This window comes from Erpetoichthys calabaricus, chromosome 7 (assembly GCF_900747795.2).
Source record: "Erpetoichthys calabaricus chromosome 7, fErpCal1.3, whole genome shotgun sequence".
In the NCBI taxonomy this organism is placed as follows: Eukaryota; Metazoa; Chordata; class Cladistia; order Polypteriformes; family Polypteridae; genus Erpetoichthys; species Erpetoichthys calabaricus.
In genome coordinates, this window is record NC_041400.2 from 124,499,387 (window position 1) to 124,516,474 (window position 17,088).

A 17,088-nucleotide genomic window follows, 5' to 3' on the forward strand; every position below is an offset into this window, starting at 1 on the left:
CAAAAAGTAATTGCAATTTGAAAACTATGTGGTAATTGCAATGGATAGAAGCTGACACAATACTACATGTTTGTTAAGGATTACGAGTAAGTTTCTTTTCACAAATACTTTTTCATGTTATTTCTCTTTTTTGCTAGTTATCTGTTTAGAAATTAATTTCCAATGTTCTTTTTTTCTCCAAGTTTTGAACATCAATGACATTTCTGGTGATACAGGTGTGATCAATAGGTGGTTAAATCGCTTGCATCTGCGTTTGTCATAATCACAGCCTTCATAAATAAAGTGTTATATGAACCCTTTTCTTTCAAAGGGAAGGGTATAAAAATTGCAGTCTTAAGCATAAAGAAAATACATGCCAGGCAATCATCTTCAGAATGTTTACCAACTTAGTGAGGATTTTGTACTTACAAATTAAGCTTAATTTTTTTTCACTGTTCCTTGGCCACAAAAGTTATCTGATGGTTTTCAGGGTTTCTGAGGCCAATGAATCTACTGTTTATATTAAAAATTGGCTTTGTTGTGTTTTTAACGTTGTTTAAAGGAAGTCCTGTGCTCATGTGACTCCATTTTGTTTTTCTTGTGGGTGCCACCATGTTGGAGATTATTTGGTAGGACACGAGGGCCTGCTGATGGCAAGCGGTTCCTAGATTCACAGGTTCCAAGTTCCAGTTTGATATTTTAAAAAACTGTTGCCTTGTGCACCTAATCAGCCAACATACACTGATGCAAGGTTCTATCCTTTCTGTTTAATTTTCACAAGCGATCCACTAAAGCAGGGGTCCCCAACCACCGGTCCGCGACCCACTACCGGGCCGCAGCCGTCTGACAGCCGGGCCGCGAGAGAACTGCCGGCAACGGAGACTCACTCAGACTTTTCAGAACGCTTGGCGGGCGGGGCTTTGCAGCGGTGCAGAGAGAGGAGAGAGACCGAGGTGAAAGACTATTACAACAAAGTATTGTTACAGTCCCGACAGTTTCCCCATATAACATGAGTCTATAGAAATCGCGCTACTACGAAGTACATTCAGCAGATGCTTTCATTACAACGAAGTGACCTTGAAATGCCTGAATGAATCATCCACAGAGCAGTTAGATCTGTGGTCGCAGCTCAGATGTGCACATTTGCACAACGATCTCCAAACAGAAACATTGTAAAAAAAATTCTTTCTTCGAACTTTCCTCGTACTGTTTTTTTTTTTTGCTGTTTTTGTTTTCTGTGGTTTTCAGTGATACCTTTTGCTTATTGCTTGTCAACATTTGAAAAACATCCATTGGAATTTAACTCATTGTCACCCTCCTATAGAAACGGCAGACACGAAAAAAACGATAACAGTGTTAATGTTTGTGATGTGCAATCTGTTGGAATGGCAAATGCAAAGCATATGTCTTTGTTATATGCAAAAAAAGAAGAAAAATCTCAGGTTGCAAACGTATGCGAACTGCTTAATAACTTAATAATAATAGAAATGTTATGTAAATTGTGTATAAAACTTCCCCCCCTGACCGGTCCATGGAAAAATTTGCATCTAATGAAGTGGTCCTTGCTGTCAAAAAGGTTGAGGACCACTGCACTAAAGGATTAAGTAAAAGATGATGAAATTGTCAAACGACTTAAACTCTTACTTCGTCTTAATCACCTTTTGAATAACATGTGACTTTTAGGACAAATATACCACCATTCAAAAGAGGAGTCAATTAATACAAAAAACAATAGTTCCTAGTAAAATAAGATTTTTCACTTACATTTTTTAAGATTAAGTTTACAAAAAGGAGATAAAAATAGGTTTTAGCTGATTCAAGCAATGGACACACTTTCAATTTCCCCATCTACTCAGGGAACATCAAATGGCCTCAGATATGTTTTCATTATGTGCCTGATGGACTGTAACTCAAGCACCAGGTACCACTTATTTTGTGATAAGATTAACATCAGCCCAATGCCCTCCGCTGATTTTACTGAAAAAACTCTTGTGAAATGGTATGCTTTTCTCCTGTACCAGAGTTGACTGCATTTAACAAAAAGATACAAAGGATCTTTATTATTCTGTGGGTAAGAGACAAGTACAGTAGCTTCTTTTTGTGAAAGGGAGTTGTTGATCTGATCTACTATCCATTCAGATTATGAAAAAGCAATAGCAGAATGGGGCGGCACGGTGGCGCAGTGGGTAGCGCTGCTGCCTGGCAGTTGGGAGATCTGGGGACCTGGGTTCGCTTCCTGGGTCCTCCCTGCGTGGAGTTTGCATGTTCTCCCCGTGTCTGCGTGGGTTTCCTCCGGGCACTCCGGTTTCCTCCCACAGTCCAAAGACATGCAGGTTAGGTGGATTGGCGAGTCTAAATTGGCCCTAGTGTGTGTTTGGTGTGTGGGTGTGTTTGTGTGTGTCCTGCGGTGGGTTGGCACCCTGCCTAGGATTGGTTCCTGCCTTGTGCCCTGTGTTGGCTGGGATTGGCTCCAGCAGGCCCCCGTGACCCTGTGTTCGGATTCAGCGGGTTGGAAAATGGATGGATGGATGGAATAGCAGAATGGTAAAATTGACAGTGTCTCACAAAACAACAATACAGTATTCCAATATTACATTAGAAACAACAACAAATATGTAACAAACATTATCTTTAGTTTGACCTAAACCAACAAGTGATACTTTTTCAAATTTGCATTCACAACTGTAAATATTACTTAAATAGTAATAAATACCATTTTATTTTTATACGATAAATAACACAAAGAGTATATTATTAGGGTTGCTGACTTTAAGGAAGGAACAGAAAAAACTTACAGTCTCAAAATAATATCCTTAGCACTCAAAGAAAAAAATAGTATAAAAAAGGAAAATGCAAGCAACATTAATAATGCATGGGGGGAGCTGGCTCAAATCTAGCTGAATGTTGCATCTGTTTAAAAGGTATCAATTTCTGATTCACAAATTAAAACATATTCAGTAACTGTTGGAATTTTTTTTAAAATAACATACCATGTTACATATTTTTGGCTCCAAATGAACAAATCAAGAAACTTCACTTTGTGTGATCATTTTAGTTCAAAAACTCAGAAAGAAATCAATATGTCAAAATGAGAAGTAATCAGTATGTGAAATAAACCCTCATAGCCTCCTTAACCCCACTGTAAATAAGGAACTTCATAAGAGCAAATGTTGACAATATGCAATAGTATCATATAGAATCTAGTAAAGTAACAGTTGTTCTACTGTATCAATTGTAGTTTGTCTATGATCAGAAGTTTGATTATTATAATCAAAAATACCTTCATCAGAGAGTGGGGACATGTTGTTAATATATGCAAGTTAAGAATTTTACTATACTCTTTAAATGTGAAAATAAGCCTATAAACCTATAATCACTAGCAAGCATAAACACCACGTCGTCTTCTTCTACAGTAAGTCATTATTCATAATTGCAACATCTTAGAAAAACACATTTTAAAGCTATAGATCAGTATATTTAATTGGACATAAGACTTTAAAATCCATATAATATGCAACAGTGGATTCCAACCAAAAGTGAAAGGTTAAAGAGGAATTAATCAAAGAAATCACTGGTTTCTTGTAGAATACAATCTGGACTAATACATGTTATACATTGTGGGAATATATTTTGTTCTGTTGTTTAGATTACTTTACTTCTGTGTTGAATTATTTGTATTGAAAGTTGCAGGGGCAGACCTAGGAAAGTTACTGAGTGAAGAATATAATATATAAATAAAACTTGACATTTTATATAAATTAGGGGGGTTCTGCATCTAATTCTATGTTTTTTTTCTGTTGTTTGATAATTGTATTTATAACTTTTGAAGACTGAGACCAAATGATGTTTTTCCTTAATATATTTTATCTTAGTTGTTAAACATTGTGATGCATGCCCATCGTTGGATTTCTTTACAGGCCCTGTTGAGGTATGTAATAACCTGACGAGACGAGAGGGGGCAGTATTGCTAACAGTGTTATCTCCATTTCTCTCTCTCTCTCTCTCTCTCTTTCTCTCTCTCTCTATAGTGTGGAGAAAGCGACCAGTGAGAGCAACTAACTCTGATCCTTTTGGTTCAGCTTCCATAAAAGCCCAAGCTTCCCAGAAGGAGGCATCATTTCTGGTAAGAGCTACTCACTGAACGGAGAACCTTGCTTGTGGCTAACAAGTCAAATTACTTTTGATTTACATTTCAGCCCTGCATTGAAGAACACACATGCTGAAGAGTGTTACTTTTGCTCTTATTTTGGACAATAAATGGTACAACCCAGTTGGCGTCCCAAATTTTTCCATTTAATGGAGCTGTCATTCCTGCACCCAGCCAAAGCATATGTTGCAATATATAATAACTATGAAGAAGGGATTTTGTCTGGTGTTATATATCCTTATGAGCTCCTGTGGCCAAATGTAAAATGTATTAAGTAGCTATTTTAAACAGTATTGTTATTGCTTGGAGATCTAAATATGAGCTGAACATTAAAGTCTCAATCAAACAAGAATATACCATTCTTATAAGTAAAAAGAAAAAAATCACTTCTTTGAATACTTAGCTAGACCTACTTTTTATTTAATGCACAATAAACTATAATTTTATAATTTATTATAATTCCTGCAGCATGTTTAATTTTCAGTGTACATTTACAAACAGCAGTATTTATACCTGATTAAAATGTTTTTGAGTATTTCATCATAAAAGTTATGTAACATATTTTTATTTGGACATTGGACATTTTATATAATTCTGAAGTTTTTTTCTTTTTTAGTTTGATTTTTTCCTAAGTTTTATACACTTTTCACAATTACTCAGCACAAAGAATACAAAAGTCCATGTATTTATACTTCATTTATTCATAGAAAAACATGGCTAATAGTTGCTCTGCTTTATGGGGTGACACTAACCACTAGCAATTACTGTTTTACAATAAGAAAAATTATCTGAGCCTTCAATAACTTTTTTTTCTGTCTTTTCTTTTTTTTGCAGTTTCCAATTTTTCTGACTGAGCATTTGAAGTTATGCAAGAAAGAGATTTCATGTAACAGTTTAATCAGATATCCCTTTTTCATTGCAGCAAATAAATTAGAAATGAAGCTGTAAGTCAATAGATTCCATTTGTAAAAAGAGTTGATTAGATTAGATTTGAATTAGTGACAGTGATCTGAAATTGACTAAAGTCTTTTTAAAATCAAATGTCACCCTGCTTCAGCCAGACTGTTCAATTTAATTATTATCTTCTGCCAACAAATGGACTGTGGCAAAAGATAATTCATCTCCTCATATCTGTGTCTAGATATATTTTCACACAATAATTAATTTTTATAATATTAACCGATTGTATTTTAAGGTTGAAATGGCAAATGTATATTGCTTATGCACTCACCTGTAAATTCCTGTGTGGCAGCTATATGTGCAAACATGTTATCACCACATAAAAACTAAACGCATTGAAAAAAATCTCATGATATAAAATATTCTAGTGATTCATGGTCCCAGCTTGAAAATAAATGCACTGTTCCAAAATAAATGCCTCATTTGGTTGAGGACTCTTCTCAGTCTGTCCTTACCAAATCAAGAACCATTGAAAGATGTTGGGCTTACCACTTGGTTGCTGCTGTGAAACCTGAAGCCTGTTCTAGTGACATCATGAATGTACAAATGATCAATATGCATTATCCCAATGTCAAAAAAAAATGAACTATCTAACTAAAGAACACACTAAAAAATACCCGATGTTGTGCACAGCACATACAATGAAACCCACTCACGCCACTGTAGAACACAAGGTTGTATCATGGTTTGGCTCTTCATTTTCTTCCTTTTTTGCTTTTTACCCTTTCCATTTTATATTTATATTCTCTTTATATGTTAATTGCATTCCCCCAGCCATTTACCTTGGAGATAAAGGAGACAAGGCCTCTAATTTTCACTCATTCGCAGGTGTTGCTGGTAATTTAGCAGATGTTTGAGGTCAATTAAAAGAGAGGATGGCACCCTTAACCCTTTGCTCAGCCATTGCGTTGTGCTCCTTTTCAAGTGTCAACCCATATATATCAAGCTTCCCAGAGAAGGAAAACAATCCTAACTGGCTCCAAAATCACAAAGTGACTAAAATTTGGTCCTACTCTTAGGAGTGGGACTAAAATCATGTAAAATTAGTTTTCCTAATTTAGGAAATTACTTTTAGCTTCACCAAGATTTAGGAGAGCTTGTGAGCTAGTCTAACTTGCTAGGAACTGACAGAAGATGGTGTTCAAGAAGATCATCACGTACATCCTGGGAAAGGCTGAATGTTTTGGAAACGCTGGACAACAATCATCTTGTTAAAAGATATCAACTAGACATAAAGAAATCTCATTACTGTGTGTTGTTCAACAGTGGTGCAATCCCACAGTGAAATGTTCATGTTTATTTCACTTTGGCTTCAATTAGAATAAGCATGCATGTTTGAATTACACATAAGCCGTCATAAACATCTTGTATTACATAAGCATTTTCCATATTGTTTGAAAAATTCCTTCACTTTTTGATTTACCATTTGTATTTTATATTAGCATTATATACACATTTATTACATCATTTGTAATCAAGTTCAAATTTATGTGTAAACACCGCTACAAAAATTTGTTTAAAAATTAGCTGATTGAGAATGTAGTGATTATTGCTGATGCCTCACACTTCTGGACTTCCTAGACCCATCATTTGTTTGATATTTGCACGTTCTACCAGTGTTTACATGGGTTTTGACAGATTACTGTCTCTCCAGCCAGCCCAATATACATTTCAAAGACACACAATTTACAATGATTGTCAAGTGTAAACTCGACACTGAGTCAATACACAGTATGTATATGTGAGTCTGTTCCCTGTTTTCTTCCTTTCACTTTAAAGTGGAATGAGAGACACCTTCTCCATGAACCTGGTAAGGTAACAGGGTTTACAAAAATGATTTAATGAACTTTCGACGCATTACAACAATCTTCAGAAGAAAACTAGTAATAAGATGTTTAATTCAAACTGGTGGATGTAAATTTTAAAGCATGCAAAAAATATGTAATGCCTGTCAAAAAATATTAAACTGTAAAACTGCATTTCTACAATTAAATAAAATTTAAAAGCCTTAAGGTATGATACAAATTCTAAGTGCACAAGGCAATATATCCATTTGGAAAAAAGATGGATTTTTTGGTAATTAAGAAGAATTACTAAAACATTCCCTGTAGTAGCTTTAACTGTGTAAAAATAAATGCAACAGGTGAAAGTAAAGGTTGGGATTCTAGTCAGGACAGTCAATGTATTTGTCAAGTTAGCAAGGCCAAAGGTTTTGCTGTAGCAATATTACTACCACAAGATTAAATAGTCAAATGACAGCAACTTCCTGTGACAATGATGCTTGTGTCTAAAATCTGGTAAGACCAGAAGGGGCAGAGTTGGGAGCATGGCACCGTTATCTTTACATATCTCTTTCTGGCAGATAGTGGTTGGAGCTGTGAGAGGAAACAGAACCATGTCTTCAACTGTGTTACCACAATGTTGTTTCTCCCCTAGTGCATCATGGATACAATCCCTGTATTAGTCTCACCAGGCTTCTATTTGTGACAACAAGTAAAATACTACAGTAGCCATACTCAATAAACATGTTGTGGCGGCCGGCCGGCTGCTCAACCCTCCTGGGATGCTCAAAGAGGAGAAAGATGGGGGAAAGCAGCTACAGAGGGACACTGCCTCCCCCAAGACACCAGATGGCAATGTCCCTGCAGCATAGCGGTACCCCAGATTCCCGCAGGGCACCATGGGATTGGGAGTTTGGCTTCTCAGCCCTGCTGGATGCTGTGGGTGCTGCCAGGAGATGATGCAGGGGGACTTGGAGACTCATATCTTTTCCGTAGACTATCAAAGTACTATCGAGTCACGGGGACAGAAGTTCCAAAGTACTTCCGGTCTGACAGAAAACTCAGCTTTTCCAGCTGACCCAGAAGTGCAGGAATGTCACATGGACGGCTGAACCGAAGCACTTCCACGTCAGACACTATATAAAGGACTGTTGGAGACACAGCAAGCGAGCCAGAGTTGGGAGGTAGAGGACAGAGCTTGCTGGGAGGTGTGGAGGAGAGATTTGTGTTGATTAATTGCATATATTATTATTGGTATTGCCTGTATATATTGGCGGAGGTGCTTCAGGACACTATAAAAGAAAGAAGAAAAATTAAATACCTTCTTGGTGATTTTACCCTGTGTTCAGTGTGTCTGTTTGTTGGGCTGAAAAAGGCAACAGCGACCCCTACCGTCTTACAATGTATAAACTCCATACAAATCCCTTTGTATCTGCTTTTGAGGCAGCTATACTGGGTATCCAACCATATCTGCACCACCACTCCCACCAAATTTAAACATCTGTAGTAGACTAATAAAATGTATTTAGTAATTGATAACTTTTATAAACGAAATGTTTACCTATGATATCTATTAGTTTTTTCTCTCTTGATTACATGCTACATGCATGCATGATGATATCAGCAGCAAGCAGGCAATATCTTTGCTGAAATAAGCAATAATTATGAAAAAACACAATACATTTCAGTGGTAGGAATAAGCTTCTGTAGAAAACAAACCTTCCAAAAGTGAATGAATAATATGATTTTGCTTTCTTCATTGATTATGAACTGAGCTTTAGAAATACCATGAAATTGCCTTACTGTTAACCCTATTGGCTTAAAAAAATAAAAATAAATTAACAGCAGTAATGCAAGGAAGATTAGAATATAATATTTTTCTAATATGAAAATAAAAAGAATCTATTTCAGACATTTTCCTATAATGATTTCATACTTACATTAAATAATGTTCGTTTATACCAACATGTCAGACAGCTTCATCCTTTTAGACACATAATATGAATACATGGTGTAACAACAAATGTGGAGGAAAGTGAAGAAGGGTATTTTGTTATGACAACTGTGTTTATGCTTGTATTTAATACTATGCCTTAACAAGAAACAATACAAATCTTTTAACTTTGCAAATAACTGATTTTGCAATCAAGTCTGAAACATGTCCCCATACATTCATTGCAGGGAGGTGGCAGATTTTAAGTAGAAGCAGTTTATCCATTTGCCAAGAGTATGGGTTACATTGTGATTAATAAAAATTAAAATGAAAGTTAAATGTATCAAATCTGAAATGTAAGACAACAAGTTTAAAAAAATCTAAATGTAATGTATAACTCAGTTTTTGAAGAAGGAAAGAAAATGATGCAACTGTGTCTTGATTTTTATTCTCTGGAGATTTTTTTTGTGCTTATTTTTATTATCGTGACAGGATGTTGGTGAGACGTGGAGAGCTTAGTATCATAATAGGGAATACTGGAGAGCAATCTTCAGTCTGCCACCTCCACTGTATCTTATGTGGTGTTTGTATTGTATGTCATACTGTCAAAAATAATGTAAAAACCTGAAAATGTAGAAAGCTTTAAATAAATAAATAAAATCATAGTGTCATGTACACTAGTATATTAGCAGCTTCTCCTGAGTATGTAGGCAACTTTTTTTTTTCAACAGGCAGGAACTGAAACTGTCTTAAAAGAAAACATAAGCGGAGGGAGCAAGTTTTTAAATGAAATATGTTTTCTGATCATTTTTATTTTTTTCTTTAATATTTCATTGACTTTTGTGCTGCCACACACTGTATGAGACCTCATACACATAGATTGTTTACAAAAGCCAACATTAGTCCTTAGGAGTATAAAAGCTTTTCAGTTTGTTCGATCTTGCAGAAAAATGGCACTTAAAATCTTTAAAGAAATATAAGTTTTGATAGGAACATACTAAATCTTTTATAAACATCTTTCAGTCTTTGCCGACAAATTTTCTGTTTTTATTTTCCTTATATGCTCTTTCTTTTCATTAAAATGGATTAGGGGTGCAGTCAACAACAATATATATTTCTTGGTATACTGTATATGAAGGACCCTCTGTATGCAGGGACTGATGATGTTTGACAATATATATTTTTTCAATATGTAAACTGTTTCTAAAAAGGTTCAGTGATGAAACAGCACCCATTCTATTGCTGTTTCCTGCCAGTATAGGTTCCAGGGAACCCCAACCACATGACCCACGGCTGGATTAAGGGACTTAATATATGAATGGATGTTCTTGAAAGTTACAACTTAATACTTATTTGTAATATTATCCTGAGGGTTGCTTTTCTATTGTAAGCACACTATAAAATTGGAGCCAATGTGAAAAACTCACTTTTTGGCAAGACTTCAATCAAACGTACAGGCTCAAATCTATTTTGGGTTTGCTCATAATATAACATGAATGGCTTTGAATTGCCACAGTTAATATCCTGACCTTTCCTCCATCAGAAATCTGTGTTATGACATCACATTTTTGATCTGTAAGCAATATTTAAGCAACCTGAGATCATTATAGCAAATATATCAAAGATTATTTCTTTATACAAAGTAATTTTTTAAACATGCAAAGTGACCTTAACATATATATTGCAGTCAAAGATATCTTCATTAAGTATTAATGACATGGGTCTGCAAACTAATGTAAGCAGTATGTAATAGATTGGATTATTTTGTTTCCTTACATAATTTAGTTTTATAACAGAGTTTCTTCTCTAATTTGTAAATATAAATGTTGTAGTGGAGTAAAATTTGCAAACCATACATCTTCACAGTCTTTCTCTACGAACATTGTTCTACAAACTAGTATAGGAAAGGTTCCACACTGGCCACTTAAAAAGTAAATGCGATAGATTTAATATGAGAAAAAAGTCAGTTCCATTAAAGATGTTATTAGATAATAGTAGTGATCTGCATGTCAATTTGTTCAAAATCCTAAAGTAATTTCCTAAAATGTTATCATCGTATACCGTCAATGAATCTTATGTACAATTAGTTGATAATTATTATGTTGACTTGTGTTTCTTTGTAATATATTGAATGATCTTGTAATTTTTTTTCTTTTTGTATGTTTTTTTTTTTGCTTTTTTAATCACCTTGACATGGTGTACCTCGAAAGACTATATACTTTAAAGATAATCAGAATTTTAAATCATTATCTCAAAAATACATCTGTTAATACCAATTTTAGATATCTGTGAAATATATTTATAACATTGGGAAAGCAGATATTACCTGGAACAGCTGAACCTGTAGGCCATGCATGTTATGCTAAAAGAGCAACATCTATTGTTCAGCAATTTTAAACACCTGTATCTCAATCACTCTCCTACTGAAGTAATTGCGCTAAAAATGCGGCTTTCAAAGGATGTAATTTAAAAGAGCAGGATGCTATCACCTCAAATAACACATACATATGGTGCCTCGCCACAACCGCCAAACCATGGCACCACTGGATCCTAATCCTCTTTGCTAGTTATTTGTGTTTCTCATAAAAAAAAAGTAAATTCTTGTTTAAATTTATTTTCCTTTTTATTTTCTGATACAGTTCATTCAATACTATTACTTACCTTTGCAGGCTACCTTTAATAGTTTTGGTATTAACTAGTTAAGTGTTTAATTGTTAAATGCTGCCTTCTCTGTCTAATTGACCTAACACATAGATTGGTATTTTCAATGTTATTATATAATAATACATTTTCTTATAAATCTTTCTCAAAAGCATTATAGTTAAAATTGTTTTCTACAGTTCATTGAAAGGAGTGTGGGGAAAGCAACTTACTGTGCTTATTATCTTTTACAGACAAATTAATAACTTGCTCTCACCACTCACACTAACTAATAAACATATGTATTTTACATGATGCTAATGCTACCTCTCTTAAACCATAATACATTTTAAATTAGTCAATAAATGTATATACAATACATAATTTACATGGGATTGACATCTTTTTAACTTATTTCTGAAATATGCTGCTTGTACATCAAGTCTTTAAATTGCCTGATAAATGAGGTAAAGTACTTTTTTTCAATCAATACTCAATTTAAAGTAAATAAATTACTCATTTGGAAATGAGATTACTGTTTTTCAGTTTTTGGCTTTATTTCTGGTACCAGAACAGCATATCACCAGTGGCCTTTGATGTAACAGTAATAACAGATGGTGAACACCTATACAGTAAGGGAGAGAAAAAGAACAAAATAAAACATATAATGAACAAATCCCTTTGCCTTGTTTATCTCTTGCTGCTACACTTGCAAAAAATCCCCCCTGAAGTGATCTGATTGGCTTGTTCCTACCACACTGTGCTGCACTCCAGGTCCCTTTCTTCTTCTCTTGCAAAGAAGCCAAGCAGTGAAAACAAGACAATTACTTGATTCATTTACTCCTGCTTACATTTCCTAGCTGCAGGAATGTACTACCACATGTTATCTTCATCAATATTTAAGACTTTCCAAGCTTAAGATTGAAGTTTACCTCTTCGACTTAGGCTGCACACCAGGTAATGAGAGTTGTGATAAAAATGTAAAAGTAATTTTTCATAAGATGTAGAGAAGAGGGCATGCATTCAAACCTTTCAGCTCAGTCAGCTATGATTTGAAATGCTGTGATTGGAAAGCGCAGCCATTGGTAAAATATTCTACTGTGTGATATAAAAGCAACTTGACAAGTACAGCAGAGTAATATTTAATTATTGTGAAGTGCAGTGGGATGCAAAAAGAATATCATCAGAGGAGGCAAAAATCACAGGGTATCCTATGACCTTGAGTTACAACTTGATAGCTTGAATCTTGTGCAGCAAGCCACATTAGGAGATGAATGAAAATACAAATATAGGAATTTTAAAAAACTGGCTTTCAGACTTTCAGAGAAAATATAAAGTGTTACATACATAGCAGCTCAAAATAAATAAACATTTTAATATTTGGATACAAACAGGTTAAGTATTGTTACTTTACGAATACACAAAGAGGCCTGATGTGCAACATTTAACACAAAAAATCCTGAAATGGATAAAATAAGCCATTAATGATAATAATAAACTTTATTTATATAGTGTCTTTCCCATGCATTGTCTGGGTGTTTAAGTTTAATAAGGCTGGTATATTTTTTTTTAAAGTAAATTGATAGTAATAGAAAGTCAGTTAGTAAACATCAACTTTTAACAATTATACTTTCAATGCTGCTGAAACAACAGACAATTTAATAGTGTCCAATATTTTTATAACATTTATGACATTTTTACATTTCAGTCATTTAAATTTCAAAGTTCTAGGGATGTGTTTCTAGCCATCTAGCAGAAAAGTGTAGCTGTGTCCTCTTTTGTCATCTGTTGGTGTTCTTATCAATCGGTATCCTCACTATAATTGTTGTTTTACTACGTTAGTTATTTTAATTTATATTTAGCTATATCTAAGTATTGCTGTCCCAAGAACATGAGCTTAACATCACTTAGCCTTAACCATTTTTCCTTCTTCTCACAATATATAATCTTTTTATTGAATTTGTGGATGTCCATCCTTTAAGCCCACGGTTTTCAAACTGTGGTACGCGTACCACTGGTGGTACTTCAAGTCATGCCAAGTGGTACTCGTGTGGTCCTTTATTTTCCACGAATCGATGTTACTAGAATGCCAATATGTTGGATATAATCATATATAGTATAAGTATACTACTGTAAATGCGTGGAAAACTCCAAGCCGGCTTTTATTAGCGCGGGCACCCATTTCCCGAAAACTTGTTACCTAATCACGTCTTTGGTCCGAAATTGGAATAGTACAGAAATAGACAAGTTTCGTCCAGCCGGTGAATCACCAGAAGTTGGAGCAAATGGATTATTATGCCCCTGGTGCCCAAGCTTAAACCCTCGCAGGTCTTATCTCAAGTCTACCCTTTCTCAAAATGGATTGCGAAATGACCTTTTCGTGTCTGTTTCTTTGAACAAACGAAAGAATTTGGGGGGAATTGACAACTGGCTTCTCAGCAGTCTCATTTCTTCAGTTCGGTTTATGGTTTGTCTCAAGGAAGGAGGTGCGTTTCCGATCTGCGTGCAAAGTGATTTACCCGCTGTTTACCCATTTTACCGTGTTGTGTCCTGCGCAATTCTTTCAAGATGGACAAATTCATTATCAGAAAAGTGGCAACATCTGTGCAAGAATCACAAAGAGGCAGTTCGAACAGCAAAGTTTCCGGTGCTACTGAAACAACATTTCCGCCGAATGCTGAGCAATGAGATACACCGAAAGAACCACCAAAAAAGAAAATAAAGACAGCCCAACCAAATCGCAAGTACAGCGAAGACTATTTGCAATGGGGGGTTTTATTACATTGAAAGCGACACTCATCAGCAGCCTGTGTGCGTTATCCGCAATGAGGTACTGTCGAACCAGTGTATGAAGCCATCCTTACTTCAGCGACATTTTACAACTAAGCACAAAGATCATAACAGAAAGCCATTGTCGTTTTTTGTCAGGAGTAAAGACGAATTTTTGAAGCGGCATACAGTGTTCAGAAAAACAACAAGTGTGCCTGACAAGTGTTTGCAGGCATCATATGCTCTGTCATTGCTAGCGGCAAAACAAAATAAACCCCATACTGTCGTTGAGAAACTTGTGCTTCCTTCGGCAACAGAAATCATATCAATCATGTTCGACGACAAAATGGCCAGCGTTTTGAAAAGTGTCACATGTTCTGATAACACCGTGCAAAGGAGAATTAAAGATATATCGGAGGATTTGATACAACAGGTGGTTGAGAAGATAATTGCAGCTAAGGGGTTTTCGATGCAGTTGGATGAAAGCACAGATATTTCAGGCAAAGCCCAGTTGGTCATTTTTGTTCGTGTTCCAGATTCTGAAGATATTATTGAACATATTTTGCTTTGTCAACCTTTACCTGAGAGAACAACTGGTGAGGAAATTTTCAAACATATTGATGATTTTTTCTGCAAGCACAGATATTTCAGGCAAAGCCCAGTTGGTCATTTTTGTTCGTGTTCCAGATTCTGAAGATATTATTGAACATATTTTGCTTTGTCAACCTTTACCTGAGAGAACAACTGGTGAGGAAATTTTCAAACATATTGATGATTTCTTCTGCAAACATGATATTCTTTGGTTTTTGTGCGTTGCAATTTGTTCAGATGGAGCAGCAGCAATGACAGGAAGAACAGCTGGTTCCATTGCGAGAGCAAGGCAACAAAATAATTTGATAGTTTCTTCTCATTGCATCCTGCATAGACATGCGCTGGCATCGAAGAGAATGAGTGAGATTTTGCACGAGACCTTGAATGATGCTGTAAAAATTATTAATTACATCAAGAACCGCCCTTTGAACGCGCGGTTGTTCCGTCAATTGTGCCAAGAAATAGGTTCTGACCATAAGGCGTTGCTTTTCCATACAGAAGTTCGACGGCTTTCAAGAAGAAAAGTTCTGATGAGGATTTTTGAACTCCGTGATGAAGTGTATCTCTTCCTGAAAGATTCATCATCCCTTGCAGAGAAGTTTGAAGATGTGTCATGGGTTTGCCGCCTTGGTTACCTTGCAGACGTGTTTAAAAAATTAAACGAACTGAACGTGTCTCTCCAGGGATACGGACATAAAATTTTTACAATGGAAGAGAAAGTTTCAGCTTTTCATAAGAAACTCTATTTCTGGATGAATCGGGTCGCAAATGGAAACTTGGAAATGTTTCCGATTCTCTCGGAATTTCTAGCAATGAACGCTGCCGTCGATACAAGAGAAATACAGAAAGTTATTACCAACCATCTGAAGAAGCTCTATTCAGAATTTGTATTATATTTTGCATTCTTGACATCAGGAAGCAACGTTGGAAAGCACTGGATTACATCGCCGTTTAATATGGAGAACATTATGAGTGCCGATCTTTCCATCCAGCAGCAAGAGATATTGATAGATATGACAGATAATCAGTATTTCCAAGAAATGTTCAAAGAAAAATCAGTGACAGAATTCAGAAGTCAAGTGAGGAAAGAGCATGATGAACTCAGTGCTAAGGCGATTACAGCTCTGCTACCCTTCGGCTCGACGTATCTATGCGAAAAAGCCTTTTCTTCCATGACAAGCATAAAGACGAAACCAAGAAATTGTTTGTATTTGGAATACGATCTGGTGGTCTCGGTAAGCACACTTTCTCCACGGATCCAGGACCTGATGGAAAAAAAGCGCACGTTTCGCACTAAGCATGGCAGTAAGAGTGAGTAACCTTACAAGTGATAATGTATTTTGCATGTGAACAAAGTTATTAAAATTCTTCTCGTGAGCGAGAATCTGCAGTGAAATAACCGCACATATGACTTTTCAGTCGTTTTACCTGTTTATACACCTCTCACTTTTTTAAAACGATTCTTTAATTAGTTTAATATCACTTTAACGTCATAATTATAGTCATTATAGTGATTATAGTGACTTTTTCTTCAAAACAACACGGGCATAAATTAACGATTCATTGACAGTGGTACGTCAGTTTACTGGTCCTCACGGAGTGGTACTTGTTCAAAAAAGTTTGAAAACCGTGGGTTTAAGCAATATGCTTATTTCATTATCTTCCTTGATGTTCTCAATCCTTCCTGTAAATTATTTCCCCACAGTTAACACAAATCAAATTGAACAAGAGATAAACCAAAGATCAAAGACAGCTCTGGGGGTTTATAAAGAATATGGGGGTTTCAGACACATATGCATTTTTTTAAATGGTGGGATTGGTCCCTTTTGAACTAGTTTATTCCACTTTCATATATCATAATATAGTCCCAACCTTCGGGGCTTAATAAAGTGTACCAAATACCAAATACAAACCATTACTAAAAATTGATAGCATAGAATTCTTCTAACTGAGCAAACTTAAGCAGCAGCTACATTAGGATTATCATTCAGTAACTTCACATCATCTGTGTTCACTTTTAGATAAATTAAGGGTTTATCAAAATGCATACTTTAATGAAAATCCATCAGCAATTTTTTTCACTTTGCCTTTCTTGGTAGGAGGTGCAAAAAGTATAAATTGAGGATAAAGCCAGTACACAGTATGCATCCAAAGTAGGCTGAGAATCTGATTTGTAAATTCAAGGGCAAAAGCTTTTCTGACAATATTTCAAGGCAAATAATTATTTTTGTTTATATGGCCAGCTTTTAATTTGAAATTGTTCAAACAAAGCATGTGAATAAACATTA

The 17,088-nt window shown here is 35.5% G+C and overlaps 1 protein-coding gene across 1 annotated transcript; it reads left to right on the forward strand.

The window, feature by feature from the left end:
* Positions 1-14,555: 14,555 nt before the first annotated feature.
* On the forward strand, positions 14,556-16,119 carry LOC114654154 (zinc finger BED domain-containing protein 5-like). Its single transcript, XM_028804565.1, has 2 exons — positions 14,556-14,805; positions 14,897-16,119. Exons 1-2 carry the CDS (start codon positions 14,556-14,558, stop codon positions 16,117-16,119), a joined length of 1,473 nt encoding a protein of 490 aa, XP_028660398.1.
* Positions 16,120-17,088: the final 969 nt, after the last annotated feature.